This window comes from Eretmochelys imbricata, chromosome 1, assembly GCF_965152235.1.
Source record: "Eretmochelys imbricata isolate rEreImb1 chromosome 1, rEreImb1.hap1, whole genome shotgun sequence".
NCBI lineage: Eukaryota > Metazoa > Chordata > Testudines > Cheloniidae > Eretmochelys > Eretmochelys imbricata.
Window position 1 is genome coordinate 264,309,041 of NC_135572.1, and position 19,583 is coordinate 264,328,623.

The 19,583-nt window shown below is 43.1% G+C and overlaps 1 protein-coding gene across 2 annotated transcripts in view; it reads right to left on the bottom strand.

Annotated features, from left to right (window-relative positions):
- RBFOX2 (RNA binding fox-1 homolog 2) overlaps positions 1–19,583 on the bottom strand; it is a 249,488-nt gene that overhangs the window by 63,308 nt on the left and 166,597 nt on the right. For both annotated transcript variants that reach the window (XM_077829280.1, XM_077829289.1), the window contains exon 3: positions 10,649–10,873. In XM_077829280.1, coding sequence (XP_077685406.1) covers positions 10,649–10,873 — 225 coding nt within the window. The remainder of the gene's footprint in view (positions 1–10,648; positions 10,874–19,583) is intronic.

Genomic DNA, 19,583 nt, shown 5'->3' on the forward strand with positions numbered 1-19,583 from the left:
CTTGTTACCATGGGAAAGCTACAGTGAAGAGGTGGGGTCTTCTTTTTTGTCCTGATGCTGGCAAGTAATATTATTATTCTAATCTCTTATAGCAGCATGTTGATGCAATAATCAAAATCCCATGACTGAGGTGCAGCTTTCCAACAGACTGATGTCAGCACTGCACCCCCAGGCAAAACTGCATCTGTTCTGCTGTGTTCCATTCAGAGAAGTACCACCTCTAAATATGACCTATACTAAAATGGTTCAGCCCACAGGCAATGGCTATGCATTCTTATGTTTAATTTATTTTAGTTAATTTAAAATCTACTTTAATTTCTTGAATAAATAAATATCACCATTTTTAGGTTCTACTAAAACTCAAAGAGCCACACTCCTTTTTTGGCTTTGCAGTCAAAATATACGTGCTGCCCCAAACGTGTTTTGCATCATAGATGAGATTGAGGCACAAATGAAGATGTCTTGGTAGGAGGTTTTAACATTGAAATTGAAATAGCCAGATTTATTTAATCTCCATTTGAATCTCTCCTCCAGGAGACTCCACAAGCTGTGTCATGACTTTGTTAACCCCAGCATGGGGGAACCCATCCCTTACTCTGAGACATGAAAAATGTACTCACTGACTCACGCTTGCCAGCAGAACAGCAAAATTGATAATAATCTGATCAGTTTTATTGCTGTGTCCCTTTCCAGCAGCTGTGAATGGTATGCCAGGATAATCACCAGAGCGCTTATTCACCCCTTCTTTTGTCACCTGTCTCAGATGAAGGTTTAATGCTTTGGCTGGATGTCTAGTAAATTTCTTAAGCCCAGCTTCACTCTCTCTCACATGGTGTGGGCTTACTTCACCCCTTCACCCACAGCAATAGTGAAAACCTATTGCATGGGAACTCAAAGGGCTAGCAAAGACTCTATTCAGCCTGTTTTAAACACTTGCAATGACATATCCAGGCCCTAACAGCTTAAAACAACCAAGTGTTTTACTGATGCTGGACATCCATTTTGTCTATCAAATGTGCAAAGAAATTCTCCCAGGAGACTTAACCAAAGACTGTGCTCCTCCATCGCTGGCTGGACTTACCCAGAGCGTCCTGCACATTATGCAGCAAAGCCTTGAGAGCCTCCCAGGGTATATCTACACAGCAAAGAAAAACCCATGGCTGGCCCACGCCAGCTGACTTGGGTTTATGGGGCTCAGGCTGTGGGGCTCTTTCATTGGTGTGTAGACTTCCAGGCTTGGGCTGGAGCCCAGGTTCTAGAACCCTGAAAGGTGGGAGGATCCCAGACCCTGGGCCAAGAAGCCTACACAGAAATGAAACATCCCCGCAGCCCCAGTCGGCTGGTATGGGCCAGCCATGGCTTCTTCTTTGCTGGGTAGACGTAGTCCCAAAGACCTGAAAAGGGGCATCTCTCCATTGCTATACAAAATGAGCAGCAGTAGCACTGAAATTCTCTCAGCCAGAAGTCTCTCTCTCTCGGACACACATTCGAGTTATACGGGACTGACAATAGCATGTTAACAGTGAACACTGTGGCTGCGGCATGCTGATCAAAGCAACAGCAGCTTTCCATTTCACTTCACTTAAGCAATGCAGGCAGTACAAATGAATGTGATCCATTTGGTATAAACTAGCCGTGATGGGGAGAGTGGAATGGCATGGCTATGCAAGCATCTCTGTTCACAAGTTGCAGTGAAGGGGACAGCAGAGCGACATGAGCCCACCACAGACTGGACAAAGTACACCATTTACAATCAGCCATGGTTTACCCACCCCCAAATATCAGATAGACAACATCCTGACAGATATCATATCTAAAATGTACCACTTCCACATGCCTTTCCCTTCCCTCACCCCATGACAAAATGCATCTCGAAACACGTGTGGTGCACCCTAGGGGAAGAATCAATGCAGTCAGCTTGTGATTAAATCACACCATGCTATTTGGCAGTTTTATTTTTATGACTCCATCAGAGTCCTCTGCTCCCCGGGGCAAATCTGTCCAAGGAAAAGGACAGAATACATGGCAGCTCATCCATCACCAGTGCAAACAGTGCCTAGAGATTAGCGTTCCAAAACCACCCCCAGAAATCATTAACTCCCCCAGTGCTACTGAGTTTCGAAGGGAATCTCTCTTCAGTCAGGTTTTATGCATACTCTGGAGTCCCACTAATGTAAATTTCCAAGCCCTGTGCTTCCCGCAACAGATGGTAAAAGTTGCAGGTAGACACATGCCCCACCAGATAGGCATGCACCCTCTGTCCATCCCTCCCAAGCATGACAAGTGTAGACTCTACAAAGTGAGGTATGTCAGCACAAGTTTAAGGACTCTGAACAGTTTCTGATGTAATCTGCCAAGGAATAGGTCTATTGCTTCAATAGGCATGGAAACCATGAGGCTGTGAACTAGTGGACCGAGGAGAATATAAACACTCAGAGGCAGGAACTCATGTCTTACTAAGCCTGTACTATGCCATACAGCGGCCTGTTCAGAAATCCCTCACAGCTGTGCCTGCATATGGCAGCGTGCTGCTGCCATACAAGAGACAATATTTACAGCATGCTAGCTTTGTACAGTGAGATAAGGCTTCAAACAGGGAAGACAAGAGGTCTTCTGTCAAACCTCACCTCGACTATGATAAGACTCCCAAGCTCAGAGACAGGTAACACCAATGTGGAAGGGTACATTCTTCTACATGAATTCAACAGTTTCCTGCTAATGTCAGATATGTTCCCTCTCTGAAAGCTATAAACTACACTTGCAAGGGGATGGGTTCATCAATCTAATGGTTCTTTCCCATTTCTAACATCTGTGACCCTAAAGTGAGGTTCAGTCTTTCAGCCAGCATCGGACTGGCTGGATACATTTGTGTATTGCCATATATTCAGCCACAAATACAAATGGAAGAAATGGCTTCCTAAGGTCTTGTTTTTCTTTTTTTGGTCATTCCTTGACTTAATTCATCAGGAGATGAAAGGGAAAGACCTGGAGCTTGTTTAGAGGCAGCATTTAATAGAGACTCATGGCAGAAAGTTACCCTGAGTCACATAATAAAAAACACTCTTCACAAACCAAATCTCTCCTCCCCGCACTAACTCTCATTTACTTCATTCTAGACTGATAGCAACATCTGACAGTGGGAAACTGCACTTCTCCCTCCTCAAGTCCGAGATACGTACTACATCCTGTTGTCAGTTCAGAACAGTGGGGTGCAGAGTCTCTTCATGTTCCTTAAATCTCAACTGCCAGCAAGGAGGCAGTAACAAGGAGACTTACGCTGTTGCAGAAATTCTGGAATTTAAAATGCTTTTAGTCCCATCCTACACTCTCACATTAGTCTGTGTAATTTACATTGATGGTAATTAGAGTGAGAAGGTGGTGACCCTTTTTTGACTCTTCAGGTCTGAGCTCTGTGTAAGCTTGACTCTCTCACCAACAAAAGTTGGTCCAATAAAAAAATATTATCTCACTCCCCTTGTCTCTCTAATATTCTGGGACCACCACAGGTACAACAACACTGCATACATTGATGGTAAAGTCACCTGGCACTATGCTTATGGTCCCAAACTGTTCTGAAGCAGCCAGTTCCACAGACTGCATGCCCAAGTTAGGGTCTCAGTTAAGATTTTGGCGAAGCAGGGGATCTATACTGCTTGAGCCAACAGTGAATATTTATCTGACTGGGTGAGCAGACATAGGGTGGATAGACAAAGTGAGACTGACAACAGTCTACAAAATCCACCTGCTGAAGTGAAAACACGGATTGACAGAGCCAGAAGAGTACCCAGAAGTCATCTACTACAGGACAGGCCCAACAAAAAAAATAACAGAACACCACTAGCTGTCACCTTCAGCCCCCAAATAAAACCTCTCCAGCGCATCATCAAAGAGCTACAACCTATCCTGAAAAATGATCCCTCACTCTCACAGATCTTGGGAGACAGACCCAGTCCTCGCTTACAGACAGCCCCCCAATCTGAAGCAAATACTCTCCAGCAACTACACACTATACAACAAAAACACTAACCCAGAAACCTATCCTTGCAACAAAGCCTGATGCTAACTCTGTCCACATATTTATTCAAGTGACACCATCATAGGACCTAATCACATTAGCCACGCCATCAAGTGCTCGTTCACCTGCACATCTACCAATGTGATATATGCCATCATGTGCCAGCAATGCCCCTCTGCCATGTACATTGGCCAAAGCAGACAGTCTCTCCACAAAAGAATAAATGGACAAAAATCTGACATCAGGAATCATAACATTCAAAAACCAGTAGGAGAACACTTCAACCTCTCTGGCCACTCAGTAAAAGATTTAAGGGTGGCAATTTTGCAACAGAAAAGCTTCAAAAACAGACTAACGAGAAACTGCTAAGCTTGAATTAATATGCAAACTAGATACCATTAACTTGGGTTTGAATAGAAACTAGGAGTGGCTGGGTCATTACACATATTGAATCTATTTCCCTATGTTAAGTATCCTCCTCACATCGTCTTGTTAACTGTCTAAATGGGCCATCTTGATTATCACTACAAAAAATTTTCTCTCCTGCTGATAATAGCTCATCTTAATTAATTAGCCTCTTACAGTTTGTATGGCAACTTCCACCTTTTCTGTATGTGTATCTATCTATATCTATCTATCTTCTTACTATATATTCCATTCTATGCATCCGATGAAGTGGGGTGTAGCCCACGAAAGCTTATGCTCTAATAAATTTGTTAGTCTCTAAGGTGCCACAAGTACTCCTGTTCTTTTGACAACAGCAAAGAGATCAGCCAGCACAGAAACTATAAATACGAAGTACAGTTTGTTTCTCTCCCTCGCTTGCTTCTTCAGATGCAAGTTGTGGAAAATTAAAACGTTTGGAAATAGAAGATCCAGAATGCTGTGTAGCCCAAGAACAAGGGTAGACTGTGGGTACAGTCTATTTACAAAACAGACAGAAAAATGTAAACTATTAATGCCTGTATTCAGAGGGGAACTAGATTGGCTTATGAGCTTTGGAGTTGAGCTATAGCATTTTTTGACTCCACTAGTTATAGTCTGGCCACAGATCAGGAAACAGCTTGCGGAATGACTGAAGGCGGTGACTGAAATTCACTACTATTTGATGGCTATGTGCCTACAGAAATGGAAAGTTGCTTGTTGAGATTTTTGGGGGGTGGGGTGAGGATGGAGGGGTTTCAGTCCAGCTTCCAATAGGTTCACATCACAAAAGCTACCATTATAACAGACACCCTAGGAAGCAGTTTAAGTAGAGGTACGGGTTAAGGACTTAAAAGGGCCATGGACACTGAATCCCCCTCACTCCTATAGTTTGTTCCTCCGAGTTAAGGTTGAATACACAGTCATGGGCAGTGGATGTGGGAACTTGAATGGTCATTGCCCATGCTGTACCTGTTCTGAAGACAGAGGACTTCCAGTGCCAATTGGCACTTTTCAACAGCACTAAATTTCATTTTTAAAATTAACAAATCCATTTCCATTTGTATTCTTTACCTTAAAAATAGGGAGCCCAATTTCCAGAGATGGCAATATGGATGTCTAAATGCAACTCAGAACATGCTAGGAATATAATAAGAAAGGAATTATTTTGGGAAATTCTGTGGCCTGTGTTATACCGGAGGCCAGACCAGCTGATTACAAAGGGTCCTTTCTGGCCTTGGAATCTCTGAATGTATTAAATGTTTTTCTATGCAACGATGACATGCAGCGTCCAGACAGGATTGTTTTGATGGCCACCAAGCCAGAACCTTCATGAAAGTCTCTTGGGACCAAATGCATCTTTTATCAAATAGGGAGGTTTTGGCCACAAGCCAGAGAAGGTGGTGGCGAACAGCTGCCATGCTTAGACATTAAACAGTGGTTTGTAAGTGTGGAAAACTGAATTAATCTGTTTCATGGTCAGACCATGCTCTCAAATTCAAAATTTCATATTTAGTTGCCCAATGGTTTCCAAACTGTGGACCATGGAGTGGTCCACAGAGAGCTGTTCGGTCACATAGTGATGGCTTCTCCTCCACCTGTTAAACTGCATTAAGACACCCCTAAAAGTAAACATTACATACTTCCTTAATATTAAATTTCCTAGGTACACATTTGCTGTAGTTACCATAGGGATTTTCCATTATTATTTGAGGGAGAGGGGGCAATCTATACAACAGCAAATCGGAGAGGAGACATCCCTGGGACAATCCTTCTGTTAAGATGCAGTTCATGCTATAAAAAAAAAGTTTGGGAACACCCTGTCCTAGGAAAACATTGCACATTCAAAAACATATGTTGCATTTAGATGCATATAATACACCCAGAAATTTGAAAGTATAGTCCCTATCTCACCATTCACACTGACTAGTGTACATGGATCCCACTGTGAATGTGATTCCTCATTCGCCAATAAAAAAAGGACATCTGTATTCCTTTGGAGGATGTGCTGCATTTACTAAATGTGTTTAAGTGACAGTACGTCAGAGACTTACCTCAGACACTGCTCTCTGCAATGAGATTTTGTATTGTACAGGTTCATGATATAATGCAAAAGGCAAGCTCTCAACACCTGCCATTTATGAGGCTGCATCAGGAACATTCATATAAAGTGATTTACATATATCTATGTCTGTACAGCTATACCTCTAGATATAGAGTTTTACACACAGACACACACCCACACCCCTTCTTCCCACTATTCAGCTGGCTTCTTTCATCAGTTTTATTCACCTTATAGGGAAATCCTCTTGTTTTCTACTGTCAAGAAAGCCATTTTAGTTCACTAGATGGTCAATCATTCCTCTAAATAAGTCTCTCCACCTTGGGCTGTCTCAGATTGAGAGTCCTCAGGTTGTTTTATGTCTACCTCTGTAAACTGATAAAAACTCAAGAGTCATACCACTGACAAACTGAGATGCAAGGTATCAGTCAGGGAAAAAGACTCTTCTGCTGCAGGTTGTTTTGCTAAGCCACGTTTGAACTGATGTCCCTGTCAGTTTTTGATCCAGCTCTCTCAACTCTGCTTTGGGCATAGTTTGGGAAGAAAGGCCAGATGCTTTGGAAATAGACTCATAACCCCAAGTACCGGGCAAGAAACACAGCCCAGCACATGAGGTCTGATCCTCAATAAGTGAGGGGCCAATACCACAAATTAAACTCAAGCATAATATGAGCAATTAATGTGCAAGTTCCTCCATCCACAGTTCTATTTCTGTGCTTCTCAATCCTGACCTATAGCCATAAATATTATTTAAGTCCCAGGTTTCTCCTTGGCTGACAAAACAATCATGCCAGAATGTGCGTTGTTTTTATAACGTAGAGCAGGAGTAGTCAATAGGAAGACCACAGGCCAAACCCGAACCGCCAGACACTTTTAAAAGAACCCCAAAATATTTTTAGTTTACTTATTCTTTTCTCTGGAGTCCGGACCTTGACTATACCCGGACCAAGAAATCTGGACCTTGACAAAAAATAACTGATTACCCCGATGTAGAGAAATGTCCAGTCTGGAGCGGACCTTGACTCATGAAGTTTATTTCATTTGCAACCAGAGCTGACATTTGAACTCAGGTGTCCAGACTGTGTTAAATTAACTCACTTTGCCACTGTCAGCATCCTCACATCAGCCTGTCTGGCTTGTGTGCCAGAGCCTGACTAGCTCATAAGAGAAGAAACTGGATGAACTCATTACACTGTCGCACAGGCTTGTTATCAGTCAGATGTAACCCACCCAAAACCAATTCAGAAATGACACTCTGTCTTCTCAGTTTAACATTTCTGCAAAAACCTCAGCATCTGCCAGGCTGAAAAGCAGGAATTCTAAGCTCTTCCTCCCATCCCCTTTTTGCTAACTGACTGTGTACTGCACCAAATGGACATCAGCATAAACTCTGATCTTAAAAGTAGGGAAAGGTCTCTTTTCTCTGGTTAAAGGAATTCCTGAAATGCCCCTGGGATTCCAGGCTTAAGATCACAACAGCATGGGAATCTGCAGGCCTGTTGGGTTTGGGATCTCACTTGCACACACGTGAGGGCAGCTGCTCTTGTTGACTGCTGTAGCAAGAGGAGAGCATTAGAGGCCCTAAGACAACTTTACACAGTATTAGGTTAGTAGAGTCCCGTGGGCCAGAAGACAGGATTAGAAAGAGGGAGAACCTGTGTGTGACAAATGAGTGCACACATGCAACATACACACACAAGTATGTATGTAATAACTGGCACATGTGATGGACAGTGCCTGTGAGTTATGGGTGTATTCGGAAAGGTAGTATCATCTACCTGGTGTGTTGTATTCTAACACCCACCTTCGGCCTGAGTAACTAAGCCTCCTACTTACAACACAATACAGAGAGTTTTCCTTGGTTCCCACATGACTGCTCAGTGTGTTGAATAAAGAGTAAAGCTAAAAGCAAATATACCCCAAGGCCTATATTCCATGGAATCAAAAGAGCTTCATACACTAAGATTCCACTAGAGGGATAGAAAGGGATAAGTGCAGAAAGATTCAAGGCCCAAAGCATGTAAGACAGGCTAGGAAAGCCCTCAGCTACTTTGTTCACTCCCTTTGGATTTCCATGAAACACACACAGTGGCTTACCACCAACTGGAATCCTTTCAGGTTAAATAATCCTGGCCAAAACTGCCACCACTAATGTGTTCATGTGTTTTCTTGAAGGAATTTACCTTTACCCGTTCCTGGCCCGCTCCAGTTCTGTGCACTCTACTACTTCACAGTGTTCACTTGCACACCTTTAACTATGTTAAATAGTTAGAGCAGACATGCCTACTGTTCCCAGTAGTTGGTAGAAAACTTACATGCTAGCCAACCTATTATCTAACCTCTCCACAGACTCCTGACAACAATTCTCCCACTCACAGCAGGCACCCAGCAACACACTCCTTCCCACACGAGCTTCTATTCTCTCCTCATAGGCTACTAAGTACCACTGTCTCACCCTGCCAGAGCACATATGTGGACTCCTATTCTTGTTCTTTTGGCTCTCTGGAGCTTGTATTAGTCAATGAAACGCAGAGCTCTTCCCCGCAATGCAGTGGAGATGGTTCCTAATATGGAATAGGAACAGGAGGGTTGGCAGCAGCTTACGTCCAGGGTCAAGGCTCACATTATTCATTTCCATTTTAAAAAAACATTCTTAATGTCTGGACAAAGATAGGAACTACATAAACACATGGAAAAAGCAGACAAACAAGGAAGCACTCTGCACTGCCATGCAGGAGATCTAGGTTGTATTCCCAACATCCAACTCCATCACTGAGCTGGTAGTGCTTAGTATTGCTCTGCATTGCCAGGCAGGAAACTAAAATTCCAGTTCCTGTGTTGTGTTCACTGGATGGGTGGGACATGGGAAAGACAGCTCAGTGTCATAATGTTACTTATATGGCTCTGCACTTGCTTGCATCAGCCTTGGGTTCCACTTCCAGTCATGATCCGTCATGGACTAGGATTGCATTGCCCTGTGACTTAGTAAGGTGTCTGAAGTGAATTGAAAGCATGGTCAATGTACTTTACCAGGCTTATACCCTTTCCTTCTGTATAGTTGTGAAAGACAATCCATTCATCTTGTGAACACCATAGCTCGAAGCATCTCCCAAGGTCAAGACCAGTGCTGTGAACAGTGCAGTCATGGCCCATCCCAGAGAGAAGGGTGCTACACGCTGCGCATCCGGACACACTTGAGCTGGCACTATATCAGCCCTTCCAATCACTGAGACTAAATTCACTCCGTACTTATAGGGAGAAAAAATAATCTCTAGCAGCCAAGCACCTAACTACAAGGAAAACTGAAAGCATTAGCAGATTAAATCCATCCCTTTGCACTGTAGGCTCTAACCATAAGGCTCTTTATTAGGAAGTTAAATCTTAACAAGTGGCTTAAGGGATGGATAAAGCTTTCCCTGGGATAATCTGCCAGCATGTTGTCCAGTTCCAGTTGCAGGCTATGGGAAGATGAAAGTGAACAAAGAAGACTGTGAAAGTCTTTGTTCAGTAAATGGCTGCATAGCAGCCAAAGGTTGTCTCCTGCCTAGGTCTGCCCCCCTGCACCCCCCATGCACACGGTCATCTTCAAAAAGCCAAAACGTCTCCCCACTCTACCACCTCCCTGAACTGGGATAATTCATTTGTATCTACTAATTATAATCCTATCTATAATTTCAGCTTTTTAAGGCTTGTTTTCACTCCGGTTTTTTTTTTTTTATAATTTGATTGCAGATTAACTCAAAGTAGTTAACATCTTTGTAAAAGCTGGACATCCCTAAATCACTGTTCTAGTCTACAGTTCAGTCACAACATTTAAGAACGCCACCATAAACTATCGCTACTCCTTGTTGCGACAGAGGGGATATTTCTCTCTTCACAAACACATATTTATCAAGCGAATATATCCAAGGGGGAAAGAAGGTAGGAGCATTGCACTGGGATGTGAAAGCCACGGGGCTTTCATAATTCTCTCACTTTTGGGATACAAGTGGCCTACCTCTGATACAAGAGCAACATTACCTACGCACTTATGAGACATTAGGAATGGAAGAGAGCTATCAGGTAATCTAACCTAAAACAGTTTCAGGAAACGAACTGTACGAATGGCACTGTATTGGTTTTCCCACTCTGCAACTGGCTGTGCATACCGTAAGAGATCCATTCTGCGTGCTGGGCGTATTCGTGCTCTGCTCTCCATGCGCCTGCGTACTTCCGTAGAGTGTCAGATTGTGCTCGCTGGTCTGGCCTGCATAGTCCTGAGTGTGTGGCACCCCATACTCTGTGGGGATCCCATTCTGTGGGGGTGGTGGGAACGGGATTGTGGTGAATGGCTGGACCATTGCATCAGGAGTGGCTGTTGGCTCCTGGTTACCCTGGAGAAGGGGAAAGGAGAAAATGGATTTAATATGCTACAAACGATGGACCAGCAGTCCAATCTAAGAAGAGCAAACAGGGGTCCAATCCAGCCCAGCTCAGTATCTCATTCATTGTCACTACACTACCACCCAAACAAGTCCTCTATTGCATTTTATACAGAAGGAACACTCCTCCCCAGAGAGCACAGATTCTCATTTTTTTAAGTTTGCTTTGGCAGCTTTGAGGATACTGGACAGAATGAAGGGGCCATATTTGCGGCTCAGGACCTACACACCCTTGAAATATCACAGGATCCCCTAAGTCATGTAAGGTGTATCTCCGGGGCCTGACTGGCTTGCATCTCCTCCTCAGGCCCAAATTACAGAATAGAATTCTCTTTCTGACTTTTCCTGAGTGCTCCCAGCATTCCAGTGCGGGTGACATTGGTCCTAACACCCCTATAAAATGCTAGTGTACTTGGCTGGCACATCCCACTTCTCCCAGTCCTCTAACCATTAAGATATTTCTTGTGATAAACAGCATCCTCATGGCACTGCCCCCAAGTACCTCTGCTTAGGGCAGTATTCCTTGCTATTATACTCTAGCAAAAGAGAGCAGAGATCTGTTTTCCAGGACAGATCTGTGCAAAACAGATTACCCAGATACCCAATTACTGGAATTCATGCTTCTTGCATACTCCTCAGAAGACAGACAGGAGCCATGGGGAACTGAGAATTGAGAATACAGGCTTGCAGCACTTGCTCTCTCCCAAGCATTAGCATCACTACCTTCAAACAAGACGTTAATTATACTCCTCCCTCAACTCAGGGCATCCCACAGAGATTACTGTGCTAGGACAATTGGCTTTTTAGCAGCTTTTGGCGCCATTTGATGCCAACTGGTTGTCTATTAAACAGATACTCCACCAGACGAAAGGTATCTCAAAGAGGGTAAAAATCCCACACTGCCATGCCTCCAGAGGGTCCTAGCACTTCCAAAATCATCGTTATAGCCACTCTGCCCAACTGTCAGGGCCCATCTATATGCCCTCAGGGAAGAGAGGGAAGCATGGCTGGAAGAATTCAGTCACCTGGGGTAAAGGAAGAATGGCCCATGACATTCAAGTCTCTCTGACCTTAGAAGACTGGACTATTGCTCTGTTTCTATTGCACCCATCACCCCACCAGAGAAAGCCGAGGAATATTCTCAGGCTAGGAGGTTGCTCACCACTGTACTGTAATCCCAATTTTAAGTTTCACCTGCTACTCCAGACATGGGCCCTCCTCCCACAACACCCTGAGGTAGTGGAGCCTGTTGTAATATTGGTGTGCTTAAATCAATGGACAAAAGGGAAAACAGTCTTGTCCCCAAATGAGGCAAAGGGATCTCTGCTGGGATGGGATTCACCAAGGGGTAATTGCTGCAGGAAATTACATCGTAGTCGTTCAGCAGAGAATACAGATTTCAGAGTAACAGCCGTGTTAGTCTGTATTCGCAAAAAGAAAAGGAGTCCTTGTGGCACCTTAGAGACTAACCAATTTATCTGAGCATGAGCTTTCGTGAGCTACAGCTCACTTCATCAGATGCATACCGTGGAAACTGCAGCAGACTTTATATATACACAGAGAATATGAAACAATACCTCCTCCCACCCCACTGTCCTGCTGGTAATAGCTTATCTAAAGTGAGCATCAGGTTAGGCCATTTCCAGCACAAATCCAGGTTTTCTCCTCCTCCCACCCCACTGTCCTGCTGGTTATAGCTCATCTAAAGTGAGCATCAGGTTAGGCCATTTCCAGCACAAATCCAATGGCACAAATCCAGGTTAACCTGGATTTGTGCTGGAAATGGCCTAACCTGATGCTCACTTTAGATAAGCTATTACCAGCAGGACAGTGGGGTGGGAGGAGGTATTGTTTCATATTCTCTGTGTATATATAAAGTCTGCTGCAGTTTCCACGGTATGCATCTGATGAAGTGAGCTGTGGCTCACGAAAGCTCATGCTCAAATAAATTGGTTAGTCTCTAAGGTGCCACAAGGACTCCTTTTCTTTTCGCGAACACAGAGACACTGAAGGGAGCTCCGCTGACACTGGACAAATCTTTCAATCCAGTTATCAAAGTGCCTGCAGCTCCCTTTCAGAGCGAATGAAACAAGGAAATTCAGTGCAACTCCAGCCAACACGGGTCATTCCGACATCGGCTGACTCTCAAACTTGTTCTGACACCAGTATATCTGGCCTGTGTCCCCTGCGGACCAGATGATCACGCACGCCTGTAGCTGGCAAGAAGGTGAGGAAAGGGAATTCAACACCATTCAGCGGTGCAGAGCTGCAGCCACGGACCCTATGAAACCACACCGCCCGTTTCACTTACTGAAGTCCAGTCCCTACACAAAGCTGCATATTAAACACTGCTGCTTGCAGAAACAGAACTTGGAACCCTTATCAAAGAAAGAAAAATCAGTAGTCGTGTTTCAGCAACTGTCAGCAGCACTGTTAAATTCACAGACGCAGACATTTTTACCACCATGTCATGAAAATGGCTGCACCACCGCTGGCAGCTACTGGAATATACAGTCACTCCTCACATCCCTTTCGTTGTGACCTTGCGGATCAAGTAGGGAACATGCTCATTTAAAGTTGCGCAACGCTCCCTTATAACGTTGTTTGGCAGCCGCCTGCTTTGCCCGCTGCTTGCAGGAAGAGCGGCCGGTTGGAGCTAGCTGGTGGGGGCTTGGAACCAGGGTGGGCCGGCAGCCCCCCTATCAGCTCCCTGCTCCCCTAAGTTCCCTGTGCAGCAGCAGCCCAGCAGGCTACCAATTGCTGGCAGTTCAGCTGTCCCTCCCCACACTGCCATGTACTGCTCCTGGGAGCCTCCTGCTTGCTGTGCAGGGGAGGGGGAAGAGGAGGGCTAATGTCAGGGTGTCCCCCTCCCACCTACTCCTGCCCCCCCCTTACCCCTTCTCCATATAGAGCAGGGTGGGGACAGGACAGGGCTCCCGACCGAGAGAGCTTGCTGCCCCCAGCTGCTGTCTCAACTTCCTGATTTTTTTTTTAAAGGCAATGTACTTAGAATGGGGTCAGTGTACTTAAAGGGGCAAGGCACATCTCTCTCTCTCTCTCCCCCACACACAGGGTGTGTGTGTGTGTGTCTCTGTCTGCCATGCTGTCTCCCCTCCCTCCATTCGTGCTGCCTTGTAGAGTGTGAGGCTACATTAACAACATGTTAACCCTTGAGGGCTCAGCCGAGTGCTAGTTCATCATTTAGCAGTAAGACATTCCCTGGGAAATATCCCACCCTCTTCCACCCTCTAACTTCACCACCTTAACCAAGCTTCACAATCATCATTGTGATGTACAGTATTAAATTGTTTGTTTAAAACTTATACTCTGTGTGTGTGTATATATATTATATTAATGTAAATGGGGGGGAGGTTTCAGGGAAATTTTTTTCACCAGACAAAAAGTATATTTTATTTTTATACAAAAATAAAAGAGTTTTTGGTCTGGTGAAAAAAAATTTCTTTGGAACCTAACCCCGCCCCTATTTACATTAATTCTTATGGGGGAAATTGGATTCGCTGAACATCTTTTCGCTTAAAGTGCATTTTTCAGGAACATAACTACAATGTTAAGCGAGGAGTTACTGTAGCTGCAATTATTTCCAGTGTAGACTCACTCAATGCATCATCTGTGCAATGCAAGGTTTCCCCAAAAAGCCCAGAAGAGTGGTAGCCCCACCATGCTTTAATTTCTATCCAATTGCTTCCTTTACCCTGACAAGTTCCCTGTCTTTGAACCTTTAAGTGAATCTAAACTAATACAATAAATAAGTTTAGTTTTTTGAAGGAAGGACAGGCCTGAAGACTTTATTTTTAAATGAAGATTTTAAAGAAACACCATCAACTTAATTATGTTTCTGTCTAGAATTTTTTAAACCTATCATTGAGAGAGACATCTCTGATTATTATAACTGAAAGTTTAGAGAAAAATCATTTTAATATTTTTTCAGTTTATTTTCCTTGTCCGTTTGACAGCTGTTTGTCTATAGTTAGTTTTAATGTAAGTCAGTTCCCCATGACTGTCTAGGTTTTTCCATTTTTAAAATAGGAACAAAATAGGAAACTGTGATTGTAAAACTACAAAAACTGGCAGCAGGACTCCGGGGAAGGCGCAGTATCTAAAACAGTCGTTCCCAAACTTTAACAACCTGTGAACCCCTTTCACTAAAATGTTGTGTCTCGCAAAGCCCCTCCTAAAAATGAATATTTCCAGGGATTTTCTCCTTTACCCGAGTATAAATTATAAAAGCAGGGACCTTGGAAATATAAAATTTGTTTTTATGACATGCTTATTACATACTATTTATTAATTATGATTTATCATTACAGTATTCTATTACATTATGAAAACGGCAACACTCTTCCAAGATCTCACTTTCGTAGCTTTTATCACTATGAAGAAGCCTGTTATAAGACAAAGCTCCTGTGTTTCATCAAGGAGTATCTGATGTGAAACAGCATGAAGGTATTTAAGAAGCCAACTTAAAGAGTTCCTCCTACACAAGCATTCAGGTCTTGAGCAGTCCAGGCAAACAACGCACAGCATTACAACAAAGCTTAAACTTGTTCTTCATAATAATTTTAAAAACAATACTAGCTGCCTATTTAATTTAAAAACAGCAAAAAATATCTACCTCCCTTTCCATTTCTTATAAGGAGTCTTGAAGTTTAAATCTCCTCAGTGTGATAGATATGCTTGTTTTGATCTGCTTAGCTCTTGGAAGTCCAGGGGCTCCAGGCTGCTGGCCCCATGCTGCCCAGGGTCCCTAGGACAGCTCTGTCCGTCATTAGGGAATTCTTTCCCGAGAACCCCCTGTAACATTTCGCCAACCCCCAAGGGTTCACAAACCCCAGTTTGGGAATCACTGATCTAAAACTACTAACTTATTTATTTTTAACTGACTAGCTTTCAAGTTGACAATATCTCTAACACTGAGAACAAAATGCTAATTAGAAAGCTTTTAAAAACAAGTTGGACAAACATCCGTCAGGGATGGTCTAGGTTAACTTGGTCCTGCCACTGCGCAGGGACCCAGACTTGATGACTTCTCAAGTTCCCTTCCAGCCCTTCATTTCTAGGATTCTATGAATAAGACCTATTAGGTCACACAGTCTATCCTCTTGATAATGCAGGATTGTTCCCTGCAGGACATATTCTATTGTTTTATTTAATCTTGTTTTAAAATGACCCAAAAAGACTATCCTGCAAACCTAACAATCTCATTTTCAGAAGTTGTTTCCCTTTTAATTTCATTTTATTCCTTTCTTCCTATCTTACAAGTTCATCCACTTGTACCATCCTAAATAAATACGCTTCCCACTTTTAGTCACTTACAAACATTTTAAGGGTGAAAATAGTATGTTCCTTCTAGCCTCTTAGTGGATGCTTAGACAACACATATATATTTAGCTCTTAATCTTGCCTCATAAATCCAACTATGATCATTATCATCCTCTCTGAACTTCCCAAATTTTTCAATCAATTTCTGGTGCTGAATACAGTACACCAGATGAAGTTGTCCCAGAGCAATTTAGAGGGGACTATCACCACCCTGCTTTTTGACTTCACGTCCAAGTAATTCAGTTCAAAACCATATTTGCTGCCATACTATTGCCAACGCATTTTAAATTTGATGTTTCCTACTATCTTTCACCAGTTTTCTTATCCAGGTTTCTCCCTCCCACTGAATATTTGTATTTCAGATTATTTTTCTCCAGATGTATTCACTTGCACATTTCCTGCCTGATCTCATCATTCTCTGCCCATATTTCTAACCTTCGTGGATCCCTTTGTATTATTTCTCTGTCCTCACTAGTGCTCGTAATACCTCCTATTACGCTATCTGTAAGTTTTATTATTGTCCTGTTATCTAGATGTTCAGCGAGTTTCACCTCTTAATACTTGTTCCATTATTTTACTACTACTAATTCTTAGCATGTACAGAACACTTTAAATCTTTTAAGTACTGCACATAGTACAGGAAACACCAACAAGACCTGAAATTACAATTCAAATATAGAAATTGCCAGGATTGGGCTCCTTGCCCTCCCTCCCTCCTAAAATGTAAATACAATTCTAACAGCAGTATTTAAGCAAACTGATTCTCCCACTTCCCAGGTATGAACGACATGAAGAAATGCAAGAGTCCTAACAATCACAAGCAGGAGGAGAGGTGTGAATGGATGGACTGAAACTGCATTGCCTACCCATCCTCTCTACAAACTGTCTTGAGAGTCTTGTCAGCAATAGTGTGTTTCAAACTCTCTTCTGCAGATGACATCCATCCCAGACTAGCCGAACAGGGAAGGGTTGTTCACGAATAGCAACAAGCCCTCCAAGTGCAGTGGTAGCTTGGCAAACAGTAAACAAACACAGTGTACAGTACTTTTTAACCTGCAGTTCAGCCCAAGAAAAAAATTCTGCTCTCTTCCACTAATTCATCCACAACCAGGGACTCAAACCAATTCCCCTCTCAAAACAGATGAATAGATTCCTGCATCTGATTCATTGACACATGTCCACATGTCAGACCCCACTCCCATAAAGATACAGGGAACACCTCCATTGCTCATAAGAAAACTAAGGCTCTGTTCAGAAACATAACTGAAACAGTGGTCAGAGCACAAAAAGGATATGGGATTAATGTAACTAAATGCAGCTTGAACCCAGTCCCCTTGGCTTGTAAGGTGTGATCCAGAGTAGTGCGTGGCTCTGTGGAAGCCAAGTAGAACACTAAAGACAGAGACCTCCTTCCCAACTTAGATCTTGTACACGCACTTAACCAATTTATCTAAAACTGTTTAAAAATTTGATTTAGTTTAATTGCTCAAACCCCTTTTGTGGAAACTTATACCAGCTCACACTGGTACATCAGGAAATTTGGTTAAATTGGTGCGAAAAACTGCATATAGATCAGCCTTTATAGAAATGTAATAGCTTATAAAGATGTGGAGCTGGGGACATTCCTCTGAATATTTACTAAACTACTTTACTCTTCATTGCCATGTTAATTAGATAAATTCCTTTGGCAGTCAGTAGGTGGTGAACCAAGATCATGACACTGAAATGGAGCACGGCTACTAGAGAAACACTGGCCTGGTCTACACACTTTTTTTAAACCAATACAACCATTTTGGTCAGTTGTGTGAATTTTTTTTTTTTAAATAGTTATACCAGTAAAAGCCGTCGGGGGAATACATTTATACTGGTATAACCATGCCATACACCAGGACAGTTCATTACCCTTCCTGTATAGGAATAAGCTATCCTGATCTAAGCACATGTACACCTACTGAACTGCGACTACCCTAGGGAGGTTGTACCACTTTAACTATATCAGTATAATTAAAGAAGTACAACTTGTGTGTGTAGAGAAGCCCATAAAAATTGTCCTACTGGATCAGATCAGTTGTCTATCTAATCCAATACCCTGTATGAAAGTAGCGAGCATCATATGCTTTAGGAAGGTGCAAGAAACTCTGTGAATAACTTGCCCTTGGAGGAAGTTTCCTTCTCCTGTCAAGTTGTGGTTGGTTGACGTACGTCCTGAAGTACTAGGGTTTATATCCCTCATTTAAAAACAACAAACCAAGCAAAACAAAACAAAAAAACAAAAACAAGCCACCAAGCAAAAGCCAATGCACTCTTCTCAGTTGTAATGTCTACACTCAAACTTGTGGCAACTGATTACCTGTTAACTTGAGGTAATTAACATGTTTGTAAAGGCTAGTATGATCCAGGCTATAATTGTTTGTTCTTTATTCTTTATCCGGGAGAATAGACTAGAAGTAAAGAACAAACATTTATAGCCTGGATCTAAAGAGTATGTATCTAGTAAGACAAGCCCACAGAGGAAGGCACCAAGCACATGACAGCTTTCCAACCTACTGATGTTGTCTGCTGAACGGTTTGAATGAATGGAAACATGAGATAGGGATCAAGGAACTGTCGTGCCCTCTCCCTTCAAAGCCCAATGCCAGAACTATGGTCTTACGGGTCAAGTAAAGCTGGGTAAAACTAATTCAGAACCTGACCACACAATTCCCTTGGTGAAATAAGCCATGAAGTGTTGACCAGAAGAAGGTCTCCAAACAGTTTCTTCTTGAAAAGAGACAGGAGCAGGACACTGCCCTGTCAAAGCCTTCTTTCATTTTAGTATGAGTTCAGAAGTAAAATATCATAGCAGGGGAGTCCAATAATAAAATCAAGACTTTTGAATTTCACCTCTTGTCAAAGAAAAGAAGCCAAAGAAAGCACACCTAGTACTTGTGGTATGAGCCAGCTGAAGAACAGCTACATGATAGCAAGGGAGACCAGAGATTCTGATGTCTGTCACTACAGGGGTGGCAGCAACTCTCGCAGTCTCTTCCTGAAATTGGGGCCTTGTCTGGGGGTAGTCAATAGGCAGCCTGCGGTCCACATCCAGACCGCGAAAGTCTTTTCACCAGACCGCAGGGGTCCCGGGGGCTCAGGGCTTCAGCCCTGCAGGAGGGTGTTTCAGTCCCGAGGTGCTTCCCACAGGGATGACCCTAGGATTTCTGGTGGGGCTGAAGATCCAAGTCCAGGCACGTGGGGACTTGGGGCTTCAGCCTAGCAGTAGACACAGGGGGGCATTCTCGAACATTTATCCAGCTCTAATCTTGTGCACCTGAATTTAAACCAT